This window comes from Impatiens glandulifera, chromosome 9 (assembly GCF_907164915.1).
Source record: "Impatiens glandulifera chromosome 9, dImpGla2.1, whole genome shotgun sequence".
NCBI classification, from domain to species: domain Eukaryota; kingdom Viridiplantae; phylum Streptophyta; class Magnoliopsida; order Ericales; family Balsaminaceae; genus Impatiens; species Impatiens glandulifera.
Genome location: NC_061870.1, coordinates 29,165,943 through 29,179,378, shown reverse-complemented (window position 1 = coordinate 29,179,378; position 13,436 = coordinate 29,165,943). Strand labels below are relative to the sequence as shown.

The window sequence follows — 13,436 nt, the reverse complement described above, 5'->3', positions numbered from 1 at the left end:
AATGCTAACTAATTAAGTTAAATAATTAAATTGCAAAACTTAATTTAACAATTAATCTAACAAACTTTTATAAAAATGTTAATACATATTTTGTAAAATATATATATTTTAAATACTCAAGGTAATTAATTAAATAAAACCATAAATATTCTAAGTATAATAACTTTCCTAAGTGTTGTAACATAGACAAATTACTACCTTAACTTATTAAGAATCCAAAATCAATTATTTTCAAAACTTAATTGTTCTAAAAATAATCGTCTTTAAAATAAATCGTGCAATAAGCCCTTGAATGAATTCGAGAAACTTGTATAGGCTTGGATTTATTAAAAGCATAAATTGTAAAATTTGGGGTAAAAAATGAGTGTCTACAAAGACTAGGTTCGAATCTTAAAACATGCAAATTTAGATTTTCAAAAATACATTTTTGACTATAATATATGGTGACACAACTTTTAAACAAAAGATACGAAGCATCAGAAAATGGAGGTCAGAATTAATGGTTGGTTTGACAAGCATTTGAAATTGTGAGGACACAGTGCCACTGGCCCACTTGTGACATAATTGTATGTCTCTTTCGGGTTAAAATGATAACTCAACTATTTTTTTTAATAATAATGTTATGCAGATGAGATATGTGAGAATATGAGTTGTTTTACCAAAATGAATAAAATGTGAAATAAGAGTTTTTTATTTTTTATTTTAATATATTATTCGTGATTTATTAATAATTTTAAACATTTAATACATATTATTATTATTTTGTTTATATTTTTATTTATGTGAATTGTATTAGAATTTTTTTTATAATGTAAATTATTTTAATAAATTCAAATTCTAAGGCTGGTTGGGATAAAAATTAAAAAAAAATAAAAATAATGATGGGTGTTGATTTTGAAAAGATATGTTTTGGGTAATTAAAAAATAATAATTTAAAATAAAAAATATTTTAATATTTTGGTTAATAAAAAGAATGAAAGTGAAAAATTAATTAATTTAAATTGAATAAAGTCTAACAACAATCAACATTTTTTAAATAATTTGAATTTATTTTAATAAACTCAAACGAGTAATAAACTTTTAGTAAAAAAAATCAATAATATATATTAATAAATAAAAAAAAAAAAGTCATAGTCTTGAGAAACAAACAAATCCTTAGCTAATCTCTTGTGACTCATGCAACTTGCATGAACCACCAATTTCATTATTAATTTTTATTTGAAAAAAAAGGAATACACATAAGCCATGGAACTAGATCGTGGTTGAAATGCATTTAAGATTTATTTATTTAAAGGACGTCGTCGTTTTATGGAAGCGCCAAAAAGTTTTGATGTTCTAATTAAAACCAACTTTTATTTTTATTTTCCAACAAATTAACAAACTCAGATTCTGAGTAGTGGGCAAGCAGCAAGAGAGATGGAGAGCTATGCATTAACCGTCAGATCGTCGAGCACATCTCTTCTTCTTCACTCTCGACACTACCTTAACAGTACTAGGTCCGGCGTCGCCTTTCCGAATCCTTTATCAGCTAATTCTTCTCTTCGATCTATTCATGGTGCTGCTGCTTTTCTCACCTCCAAAGTGTTGTTATCTCGCTCCTCTTTGTCTTCTCACTTTTGGAGCCAAACAGCGAACAATTTCAAGGCCAAGACCGCTTCAGTTCCTGATAATACGGATGAGTCTACAAATCCGAGGGATTTGGTTCGGACTTTGCAACTCATTATCATGTTCATCGTCTGGTACTTGTTGAACATCTACTTTAACATCTATAATAAACAGGTACGTACTCCTTATAATCTATGAAAGGTGAATTTTATCTCTATAAGTCGGTGAATCTCGTCGCTCTCTTTTGGATCTATCTGTTATATATATTGTTCTTCGCTCTCTTTTAGCATCATGAATTGCATCTCACGATGCTTATGTCTGCTGTAAACCTATTGGTCATATATAATGCGCCTTCTTATCACGAGAATATCGTTTCATTTTAGCGCGTGTGACTTTAACAGGACGACATTGAAAGTACGTAGCGGATTGGATTTAATTCACATAGGTCCGTTCTTTAGTGATGATGAATTGAGTTTACACTTATTTTGACAATTTAGTATTGAAGTTAAACCAAAGTCAAGTTCTCAATTTCCATGTACTGGTTAATCTGTATAGGTAGGTCAGATAGGTTTTTTTTTTTTCAATTTTACAAAGTACCAGATGTTATTAGTGTGAATCTGAGACTCTCTTAAACAAGACTATTTCACTTGAGCTTGTTTAGGGTTAGGTTTTATTAAGAAGATGAAACCAATTTACAACTTGAATCCATCGTCCATAAAAGGAGATGCATGATCTTTTTTGGTTTCCATTTTGGATGTGATCCTAGTTTCATTTATTTTTCACTGTAAGAGTAACTTACATCCAAAAATATGCTAACAAGTGTATAATGTAGAAGTAGCATATATATTTTTTGACATTCATGAGGTGATCTGTTGTTACTTCTCACATATGTTAAAATTATTTAATTTAAATTAATTTTGTATGAAAACAGTATAAATTTAAATTAAATATTCACACATATTAGTAACAATATTATTCATAAGGGATTAATTTTTAATAAGAGTTACTTATGTTTAAGTAAGATTGATTTGATGAACATCAATCTCCTTCCACTTTCATAGTGGAGGTGTGCATTGAAATTCTTAGAAGATTGTAGGCTCATTGATTCTCATGAGGCTAAAATGTTATTCTTTTAGATTTTGAATTGAGTCAAGTGTTTTTAAACAGTCAGTTTTATATTACATCAATTAAAGTCAAAATGATCTGTTTTACTTGATTAGTTCTATGTTTGAATGTTATTAGTTTTTTTTTCGAATTGTGGAGAACTAGCATGACACTACTTCAAGGCGTTTCTAATGGGAATCGAACCACCCGCGATTTGGTAGTCAGTAAAATATGCAATTGATTAAGTAGGACAATATTTTCAGTCTTTGTGGTTGTTTGCAGGTTCTGAAGGTTTATCCTTTCCCTGCAACAGTAACCGCATTTCAGTTTGGATGTGGAACTGTGCTTATCCTTCTAATGTGGGGGCTCAAGTTACATCCAATACCAAAGCTAACAAAATCTCAGGTATTGTTTTTTCTCTAAAAAAAGAGAGAGAGTTGATCTCCTCCTCATCTTATTTTGTTTCAATTGTCAGGTTTCAGTCATCCTCACATTGGGATCTATACACACATTGGGAAATCTCTTGACAAATATAAGCCTTGGGAAAGTGGCAGTGTCATTCACTCACACAATTAAAGCCATGGAGCCCTTCTTCACTGTTATCTTTGCTGGATTGTTTCTTGGAGAGGCGAGTATGTTATTATTTTTCTTGTTCCTTTGAATATAATTAACCATATCTCTTATTAACAACAGAGTTGTTAACTTCTTCTGGTGATCTATCTTGGACAGCAGAGTCCTAGCATTTGGGTACTTGCTTCGCTTGCACCAATTGTTGGAGGAGTGGCACTAGCATCTTTTACTGAGTCGTCTTTTAACTGGTAATAAAGATCCAACAAGTTATAATAATAAAGATTGAACCTCTCCTCCTCCTCCCCATCTATGATTGACTCGGGTCTTAAAATACAGGATAGGTTTTGGAAGTGCAATGGCTTCCAATGTGACAAACCAAACCCGTAATGTACTAAGCAAGAAGTTCATGATCAAGAAAGAGGTATGTAGAAGTGGTTTATGATTTGGGGTGGGGGACATTACTATTCTACAGGGGTATTCGATCCGGTATTTCGGATCAAATATACGCCTCTATTTTTTTTTAAAATTGCGATCCGCATTCGATCCGGTATCCGACCACTATCCGATCCCAAAATACCGGATCGGATCGACCAGCTGGATACCCGCTGATCCGATTTTTTCATATTTTAATTTTTTTTCATACGTTAAAAAATTGAAATTGTTCTATTAAGGATTTCAATTATGAATAATGATTATTTGAGAACAGATTCACAAATGAGAAAAAAAAAACAAATAAAAGAGACATATTTTTGTTTGGATTTGTGGGTTTGTAAAGGAAAATGGGAGAATAAGGAAGATGGAAATTTTGTATTTTTGTTTGGGTTTGTAAAGAGAAGAAAGGAAAAAATATATTTTTATTTAGTTTGTAATTGTTTAATAATATTTTTATTTGGATTTGTAAAGAAAACGGAAGGAAAATGTAGGAATATAGAGATTTTTGGTTGAATTTGTATTTATTTAATAATATTTTTGTTTCTTTAATAAATTTTAAAAATCATTGGATCGGCTTCGGATATCCAAAATCTTTTTTGCCCGATCCGGAAATCCGGTAAAAATATCGGATCGGATCGATATCCGAATCCGATCCATCGGATACGAATTTTTTCGAATCGGATAGGCCGGATCAACAGATCGAATTTTTTGGCGACCTCTGCTATTTTAACCAAACTCGTATTGACAGGAGTCTTTGGACAATATCAATCTGTTCTCACTCATTACAATCTCTTCGTTTCTGTTTCTCCTCCCTATGGCGATTCTAATGGAAGGGGTGAAATTTAGTCCATCATACCTCCAGCAAGCTGTAAGTAGTAATAAGGAAATCTCTCGTAATTCTTTCAGTCAAACAAACATTAAGAAGTTAACAAACAAAGTGCATTGGCACTTACTGCTGGTTCAGGCTAGTGTCGGAGTAAACATCAGGGAGCTTGGCATAAGATTGGTCCTGTCAGGAATTTGTTTTCACTCGTATCAACAGGTACGATCAACTTTTCTTAATTAATTAGAGATGATTTATTATTATTATTTGTAACGTTTATATATGTATGAAGGTGTCTTATGTAATACTTGGAATGGTATCGGCGGTGACTCATGCAGTGGGTAACAGTGTTAAGAGAGTGGTGGTCATTATCTCCTCCGTCATCTTCTTCCAAACTCCAGTTTCCCCCATTAACTCCTTAGGTAAGTAAAAATATCAGACTCCTACTTTTTTCTTTTCTTTTTTTATTTGAAGAATTTACAGTAACAAACGTTTATAATAAAGTAAAATGATCAAGTATTCTTTACATAAAGTTTGTTACTTTTGTTTTATAATACAATTGTATAGAATTGTTTCATTTATATGTATGCATCAGATATATTGATTCAGGTTTTGATTTATTTGCAGGGACTGCGATTGCACTTGTGGGCGTATTCTTGTATTCAAAAGCAAAGCGCATGAAACCAAAAGCCTTATAATGACCTAAAAACCCTTTGATCATAATAAATAAAGATCTTCTTGCAGACTAAAACAACCCAAAGAGGATATTTAAGAAGACAAACACCTTCATTGTCAAAACAAAAAAAGCTGCAAGAAGTGCTACAGTACATTGGGTATATAGTGTGCATGTGCCAGTCAAGGAAAATATGAACAGTGGAAAAAGATATGACAAACTAAGCCACTGTTCATAACCTGAAATATTAAACACCTCATATTGTCTACTACAATATTGTAGTTTTACATTCACATAAAAATAATGAATTGCCTATTTATAGATTTTGAAAAGATACTAAACTCTATATAAATAAATGTTTATGACTAGGAATCTTCTTTAGTTTTTCTTTTTAAATTTTGATCATCATCAATTCAAGTAAGACAGACAGAAGTCTACAATATATCAAACAAGCAATAGATGTCTCTATTCAGAAAGAAAAACAAAACCAAGTTTTTTTTTCCGCATATTATGACTTTAAATTACCATTTAACCAAGATGATGATAATTGTGTCTGATGAACCTACTACTGTCCTTCTAGTTCTATCTATCTGATAAACAGAACATATCTGATCCCAAAAGGGGTGTTGTTTTTCTGGCATATATCCCCCCCTTATCAAACCCTTACAAAATCATACAAAGTTTTGAAAAGCATACCACCACCAACACCCCTAGTAGTCTAATAATAATAATAATAATGCAAAATATAGACCAAAAAAGGACAAGGGCGTTCACCTAAACAAAATGTAGGTAGGAGGGGAGCATATTTTATAGAGTGGTCAACAATCTCTCATCTTCATCATGCGTTCGTGAAAACTCAAACCAGAAGAAGAAGAGTTCTCACCAGCACTGCCACGCATATCCTTAGCTGGGCTACGGCTTCGCTCCCTGTCACCCCCAAATCCCGAACCACTGTTGGAATTTCCATTCCACCTGTCACAATATACATATATGTATTACAATTAAAGCAGCAGCAGCAACAGCAACTTTCTCATGATAAACACTTTTATAGACTTCGTAAACCCAAAATAGTTTTTTTTATTTATTTATTTAGAAAGAGAGAATATACATACCCGCCACCACCGCCGCCGCCTCTTCCTTGAGAGTTATAATCATGATAGGAGCCACGACCACCTCCTCCTCCATCTGAGTCGTTTTTTCTACCATAGCCTCCTCCTCCTCCCCCATCTTGACCACCAGACCCAGAAGAACTCCATTGACGTTTAGGTCTGAACCCCCCACCTCCACCACCTCCACTCAAAGCACGAAGTTCAGAAGGGACACTCTGATTTGCTCCTTCCAGAATCTTTATCAGATCAAATGCATGCTTTGCATCTCTATCACCAAAAAATGTGTAAGCTGCTCCAGTTGCACCTGCCCTTCCAGTTCTTCCAATCCTGTGTACATAATCCTCTATTCCAGTTGGGAAGTCATAATTCACAACTACTCTGCATCATGCAATTCACAACAACTCAGAATTTAGTTTCAAATTAAAGATATAGATCAACCAAAGGCTTCATAAAAAGCCCATATTGTCATTTTCATACTTATTACCAACTTTTTTCATGTTCATCGTGATAAGAAAAATCTATATTCTTATGTTTGTCAAAAATACACTCATACTAGTTTTCCACATAGGCTCATTGTCAAACGGTGTATAATATAAAGTCCAATATCCATCTATTAAAAAAAACTGACCTGATATCTTTAACGTCCAAACCACGAGCTGCAACATCTGTGGCCACAAGGACTGGAGATCTCCCATTTCGAAACTGATTTAGTACATGGTCTCTCTCATCCTGAGATTTATCCCCGTGTATGGCAGCAGATCCAAACTGGTTCCTTAGATTAGAGGCAAGTTGATCGCACATCTTCTTTGTAGAGCAAAAGATAATGATCTTTGATCCTGGTTCCTGTGACCGCAAAATCTGCTCAAGACGTCGGCTCTTCTCCATAGGAGACATGACTTCAATATGCTACAAAAAGTAAAAAAAAAATATTATAATAAATTATTGAAACCTCTCCACACACAGCATCTAGAAGCTAGGTTTTCACCTGAGAAATGGACTTGTTTGCAACCAGCTCATCTACTTTTCCTATGTTAACCTGGATTGGGTTAACAAGCAGATCTGATGCAATTTTTCGAACCTCCTTCGGCCAAGTTGCGGTGTACATTAGGGTTTGACGCTTTACAGGCACTTCTTTAACAATCTTTCTTATCTGAGGTTCAAAACCCATGTCCAGCATCCGGTCTGCCTCATCAAGTACCAGGTAAGAGACCTGTTGCAGACTAACTTTTCTCATTTCAAGAATATCATTTAATCTGCCAGGAGTTGCCACCACAATATCTGCACCTTGGCATAGTTCTCTTATTTGCGGCCCCTTGGGTGCCCCTCCATATAAGCACTTCCAGTAAGAAATAAAAAACCAAATCAATCACTTAATTTAGGTAAGATGCTAGAATTCTGTCTATCCAGATAGTTTTGTGGATTCATTTTTGAAACTGCATTAGCTGGAGAACGGAATAGACAGGACAAGGGTTAATTGTCATTAACCATCTAAACAAATATATCCAATAGCTATACTTCAGATAAATGAACAATTTTCAGGTAAAAGTACATTCTCTTGTTCTGCTTTTCATTAAGAGAATTCCAAATCATCAAATAAAATTCTAAAATACCCTTCAAGTACTTTTTATAACATTTTAAAATATACAAATAATCCACTTTTTCATTTGTACTGCTACAGACTTTGCATCTCAACTTTATTCAGATTACAGGAAGGAAATACTGAGTATAAGATATAGCAATTGAAACTCAATGTACAAATGATTTTTATTTAATCGTCAAAATTGGCTCAATAGTTTGAGGAGACATACCGTGCAAGATATTCTTGCTGACTTCCCAAATTTAACAGCTTCATCCTGTATCTGCGTTGCTAATTCCCTTGTTGGTGACAGCACTAAAACTGTAGGGCCGTTCTGGGAGTTGTTGTGGCGACGCTTTAGATGAATAAAGCCAGGAATGAGATAACCCAAGGTTTTTCCAGAACCAGTCTTGGCAATTGCTACAATGTCACGGTTTTGAAGGGCAATGGGCCATGATTGTGCTTGTATTGGAGTAGGGGCACCAAAACCAGCTGATTGAAACTGGAAAAACAAACAGCAATGACTACTAGGGAAATTCCAGTTGTAGGGTTCTTAAAAGTTCTTATTTTTCATAACCATGTCATTGGCCAATTCAAGAAAAAGAACCAAGCACCAAAATAATTTATCAATGCTTGTTGCTGCAAGCAAAAGCAGAAGGTGGGTCTTCTTATTAAACACAATGGCAGACTGAGAAGTGATTCAGAAAGCCATTGTCAGAATTGGTTCATCACATAATGACACCCAAACATGCAAGGCCCCCAAAGGGTGGCACGTCTTACAACATTTAGCTCCACAATGAATTAAATATTGAAAATAGACAAAAATACAGCCATCAAAGAATTTTATTAAGTAAGCAACCAGTTTATGTGACTCCCAAAACCTAGAAAGAACATCTATAAAAAAATCTATACCTCTTTAAGAAGCTCCATTGGAAAACCAGTTGCTCTAAAGGATGTAAAAGGTGCAGGTGCATTATCATCTCCCTAGTTAAAAGATAAAACGGAAAAATAAGTTAGATTCTCAATATAGACAAAGCAATAAAAATGAGTAAGTGTTCATCTTTGTAACAGTATAATGAATTCCAGATAAGAAAACATGATGCTTGAGATAGAGAGGTGATTCCAATGTTATGTAACAAGTTTATCAGTTTAAAACAGGTGAGATGCAACATTGTATTATTTACACAGATAGTGTCAAATGAAATCTTTTCTAAAAGCCTGGTAGTAGGAGAAAACTTATTTTCTCTCATATAGATGTTATATAAGTAGATAAATTGAAATCAAATAAGGTTTCTTCCCCACTTCTACTAGTGTGCACATGGACATAATTTCACTAAATTGTTTTTCAGGAAAAAGGATGCAAAGTTTTGCATCAAAGGAAAAGTGTAAGACCAAGTGTTGCTAGAAAGAATTCTTTTCCCTTAAATAGATTAGAACAAAAGATGATTTATCTTAAGCCCATTTGATATGAGTCATGAGTCATGAGTGAGATTGAAAGTTGGCATAAATGAGGCTCTAATTAACTTTGAGAAACAATTATTGTAAATGAGATTCATGAATGTGAGCTTAACTTAAATATATATAAAAACACAATAGTGTTCTCAAATGTGCTTGATAATTGTAACCAAATGAAGTTCTTCAGTTAGGCCTTCAATGATCTAAGTTTATTTGAGTTTTTTTTTCAAATAAGCCAACATCTCATCAACCATAAAATCTCAAATCTAATCTTTCAATTCTTAAATTAAATACCAAAATAGCTTTCTTTCTTTTTTAATATATTTATTATAACATTATATATTACTACAGGAGAAGACCTCCAAGACCCATCTATTTACAGATAGAGAGATAGAGAGAAGAAGATGAGTAATTCGCAGGAGCAGATTGTTGGATGCAATTAAAGGAGAAGTTATTTTTTAAAAAATGCATAACGAAACGTTTTTTTGTAAATAACCCTAGATCACCCAAGCACTTGACTAATCACTTCTCTAGAGTGCAGATGAACATATTTAAATTTATATCAGCCAAACATCACAACACAAGACCTATGGGAGTCTAGCACTATTGGAAATCCTAAGAATTTACAAGCAGAAGTTGCTTAGTCAAAATATCAGGTCAAGATTTTGATACTTCTCTGTCCCGACCTTATCAATCAGAGACCGCTCATCTTCACAAGGCCTAGAATCACTTAAGCCCTATGGTCACTCAAATATACTACTAAGTTAGACTAATGAACAAACTCTTAAAAGATAAGAAGAAATGAAAAGGCCAAGTAATGCTCACATCGATAGTTATTTCATGTTGGCTACGGTAAGCTTCGGCGGACAAATCATTTCCTGTGCCTGACGATCCATTAGCTTTAGCTGCTGGCCCACCATTCCCAGAGCTTGATAGAAGAACATTGCTGGGATCCTCTGATTCTGTTCTAGTGCTCTAATGCAAGACAATGATAGTGTTAATACTTCACCAAAATGAGGAGTCTATAGTGAAAACATTATGTGCACTAAACCTATAAATCATACCATGTCATAGAAGATGAAGATCAGTTGAAGAAAACACAACACATGATAGATAAGAAGATGTAGTGAAATCAACTAGCTTGGCACTGTTCTTGAAATATGTAATAATTAAAGGAAATACCTGAACATTCATTTCAGAAGCAGGCATAGAGCTTTTGCTATTACATTGGCCCTGTCTCACATCATCATCGTTAGGAGTATTTTCGATGCATTGTCCATCAGAAGGTTGTTGTGAAACATGATCTGAAGATCTTAGAGATATAGATGAAGACTTCTCAATCTCAGTGCTGCCTGGATGTGAGGATCCCCCAGGTCTCTCATACTGAGTCGTGTTGGTTTCCGGATTCCAAAAGTAGAGATTACCTGTTTTACCATCTATTAGTCCTCTCCAAGGCTTGGGCAAAGTTAGGTCCTGTGGAGCATAACGTACAGCACTGGTAGAGGCAGTTTTTTCAGCTGCCATAACTATGCATCAAGTTCTATTCAGTATCCAGCTGACCATAAATTATAGGAAACTGTAATTAGCATGTGACAATCATCAATTCAGAAATAAAACTAGATAGTACATAGCACATACATACTGGTTCATATTATACACATTTAATATACTTAACACCTACCAAAATAAAATAACTCAAAGTTTTAGAGGAAATAACATAACATCCAAATTTAATCTTGTCTACAATACCTAGTCATATGTTGAATCCTAAAAATACTAGTACCAAACAAACACTATCCATAGAGTCTCATAAGAAGCTTATTTTCTACTTAAACAACTGTACAACATGCTCTAGGTCAAATACGATCAACTTTTATAGAAAGGAAGACAAAGAGTCTGACTAGAGAACGATGAAAAGTTATGATACTTCTGCAACTAAGAATCCTAAGAACATCAACGTGCACATTCGTGTTTAGCGAAAGCTGGCGCCAAATCAAACACACATTGCTTCAGAAATATGCACAATAGTTACAGAATCGTACAGAAACATCGGAAATGCAAGAAGAACAAGGAAAGTAAGATTTGAGAACACAAATCCCTAGCTTAAGGTGGCTTCGATTATAAACCCTTGGGAGCGTTTGTGCTTCACATTGTGTGTACAAAAGTGCGATTGAACTAAGAGAAGTTGATTCTTACCTGAGAATCGTTGGTTCGTGATCGGTGAAGACTAGTTGCAGAGAGAACTAGAAGCGCTGTACTTCTTGCAAGAATTCTTTCCCTCCGTCTTCCACTCCAAACGCGTTTAGTCTTGAATGTGAACTTAACTTAGGTCTTTAAGTAGCTTACAAATGAAATGTATTTTCATTTATTTTAAAATGAAATTTTCATTACAAAGGAAAACTACACTTGTAGAAAATTAATTATTTTATCAATATTATTTACAAATTTAAAATTTAAAATAAATTCTTTTTTGACAAAGTTGTATATATTGAGCTGGCAAATAAAAAAATACATATATGTCTTGATTTCCCTGTTGATTTAAATAATTGTATGTTCCTCCCTCTATTCGGTTTTAAAGTTTCAGAGAAATAAAGAAAATGAAGATGTATGCTTTTATAGCATTGGGTTTGTCATTTTTTTTTTACAATTCAGATTTTAGTTGGCATTGTATTATGTTTGATTTGACATCATTTTTAAATCGATCGAAATTTTTATTCCGGACTTTTGTGATCCGATTAGTTCTCCTAATCTTTGATATATCGTTTACTGTTCATATCATTCGATTGTGTTGGTGATGTTTTCTCAAGTCTGTGTACGTCCTCTTTTTAGTAACAAAATAAATGAAATTAATTATCGGATCTGTAGTTATTTTTTATTATTCCAATAAAGAGTCACTAAATAATATTTTTTCGTTGTAAGTCCTGTTATAGATATTCTCTCATTATTTTTACGGGTTTCTCACTTTTTGTGACCATATATAGTTAGTTATCATTTGACATGACTTTTCGGCGTTTCTTATTAACCATTGATTAAGGATAAAAATCAATGTCGATCAGAATATTTTTGTAGAGATTCTTTCGACACCGTTCATTAATTTGTTTGACTTGCTCTATTTCATCATTAATCGTTACGAATTTTAGAGTCACCAAAAATTACAAGATTGTCCAATCTTTATTATTAAAATTTTGATTATTACAAATATGTCATATTATTTAATACTTATATTTTTATTTAGTTGTTTTAATTTTATTGAATTATTTCTGTAATTTATTTTTTAATATATACACAATTTGGTTGGCTTTGTCATTTTAATTACAATTATTCTTTCTTTTTTTTTACAAACACCCACTTTGTCATTAATGGAATATTATGCTCTTCTTTTCTGAATGAGTAGATCGACACTAAAATACGAAATAGTGTAGAAAAATCCATATATAATGTTCGGTCATATGTTCATGTCTGTCTGTCATCAGATTACCTCTTCTTTGTTTTCTTTTTTTTTTAAATTGGAGAATTTATAAAAAAAAATTAGTTAAATATTATTATTATTGATTTATAATTAAATATAAAATTAATTATAAATTATAATACTAAAAAAGTTATAATTACAAAATTAAGTAATATTTTTTTAATATGCAAATATAAATTTACTTTAATTTTATAAAATTATAAAATTAAAATAATTTATAAACTGGTAAAACCTATATTTATTTGAACATATATATTTTTAATAATTTATTTTTCTTCTTATTTTTACAATATTTTGTATATATACCAAAATTATATTGAAAAGAATCAACTAAATACAAATTGATGAGAAATATTTTCATGAGATGAGTTGCAAACAAAGTCAAAATAACTCAAAACTCTTTTCTTTATTACATAGGAGTTGACACTGTTATAATTTAGGTATACTTATCTTCTATTCTCACTATTTAGTTTCCTTGTTCGTTGTTTGTCCAAGGCTAACGAAATTAAAGGGCTGCCATTGATATGGTGATTCAAAAGAAAATACAATGTGGATTGGCTTGGCCCTTGAGCATTCACAAGGGTCAAACCAGCTCATCATATAAAACTAGGCTGAGAAAA

General features: G+C 32.7%; 2 protein-coding genes across 2 annotated transcripts; one reads left to right on the top strand and one right to left on the bottom strand.

Annotated features, from left to right (window-relative positions):
* Window positions 1–1,370: 1,370 nt before the first annotated feature.
* LOC124913971 (phosphoenolpyruvate/phosphate translocator 2, chloroplastic) lies at window positions 1,371–5,532 on the top strand. The gene is made up of 9 exons (XM_047454422.1): window positions 1,371–1,779; window positions 2,992–3,114; window positions 3,185–3,337; window positions 3,442–3,527; window positions 3,616–3,700; window positions 4,460–4,579; window positions 4,676–4,753; window positions 4,827–4,956; window positions 5,162–5,532. Exons 1-9 carry the CDS (start codon window positions 1,417–1,419, stop codon window positions 5,230–5,232), a joined length of 1,209 nt encoding a protein of 402 aa, XP_047310378.1. The 5' UTR covers window positions 1,371–1,416; the 3' UTR covers window positions 5,233–5,532.
* A 186-nt stretch (window positions 5,533–5,718) lies between these two features.
* LOC124913970 (DEAD-box ATP-dependent RNA helicase 46-like) lies at window positions 5,719–11,661 on the bottom strand. The gene is made up of 9 exons (XM_047454421.1): window positions 11,544–11,661; window positions 10,530–10,902; window positions 10,173–10,322; window positions 8,805–8,876; window positions 8,125–8,394; window positions 7,302–7,652; window positions 6,945–7,222; window positions 6,320–6,694; window positions 5,719–6,179 (listed from the first exon to the last, which is right to left on the bottom strand). The coding sequence occupies exons 2-9, from the start codon at window positions 10,869–10,871 to the stop codon at window positions 6,026–6,028; spliced, it is 1,992 nt and encodes a 663-aa protein (XP_047310377.1). The 5' UTR covers window positions 10,872–10,902; window positions 11,544–11,661; the 3' UTR covers window positions 5,719–6,025.
* Window positions 11,662–13,436: the final 1,775 nt, after the last annotated feature.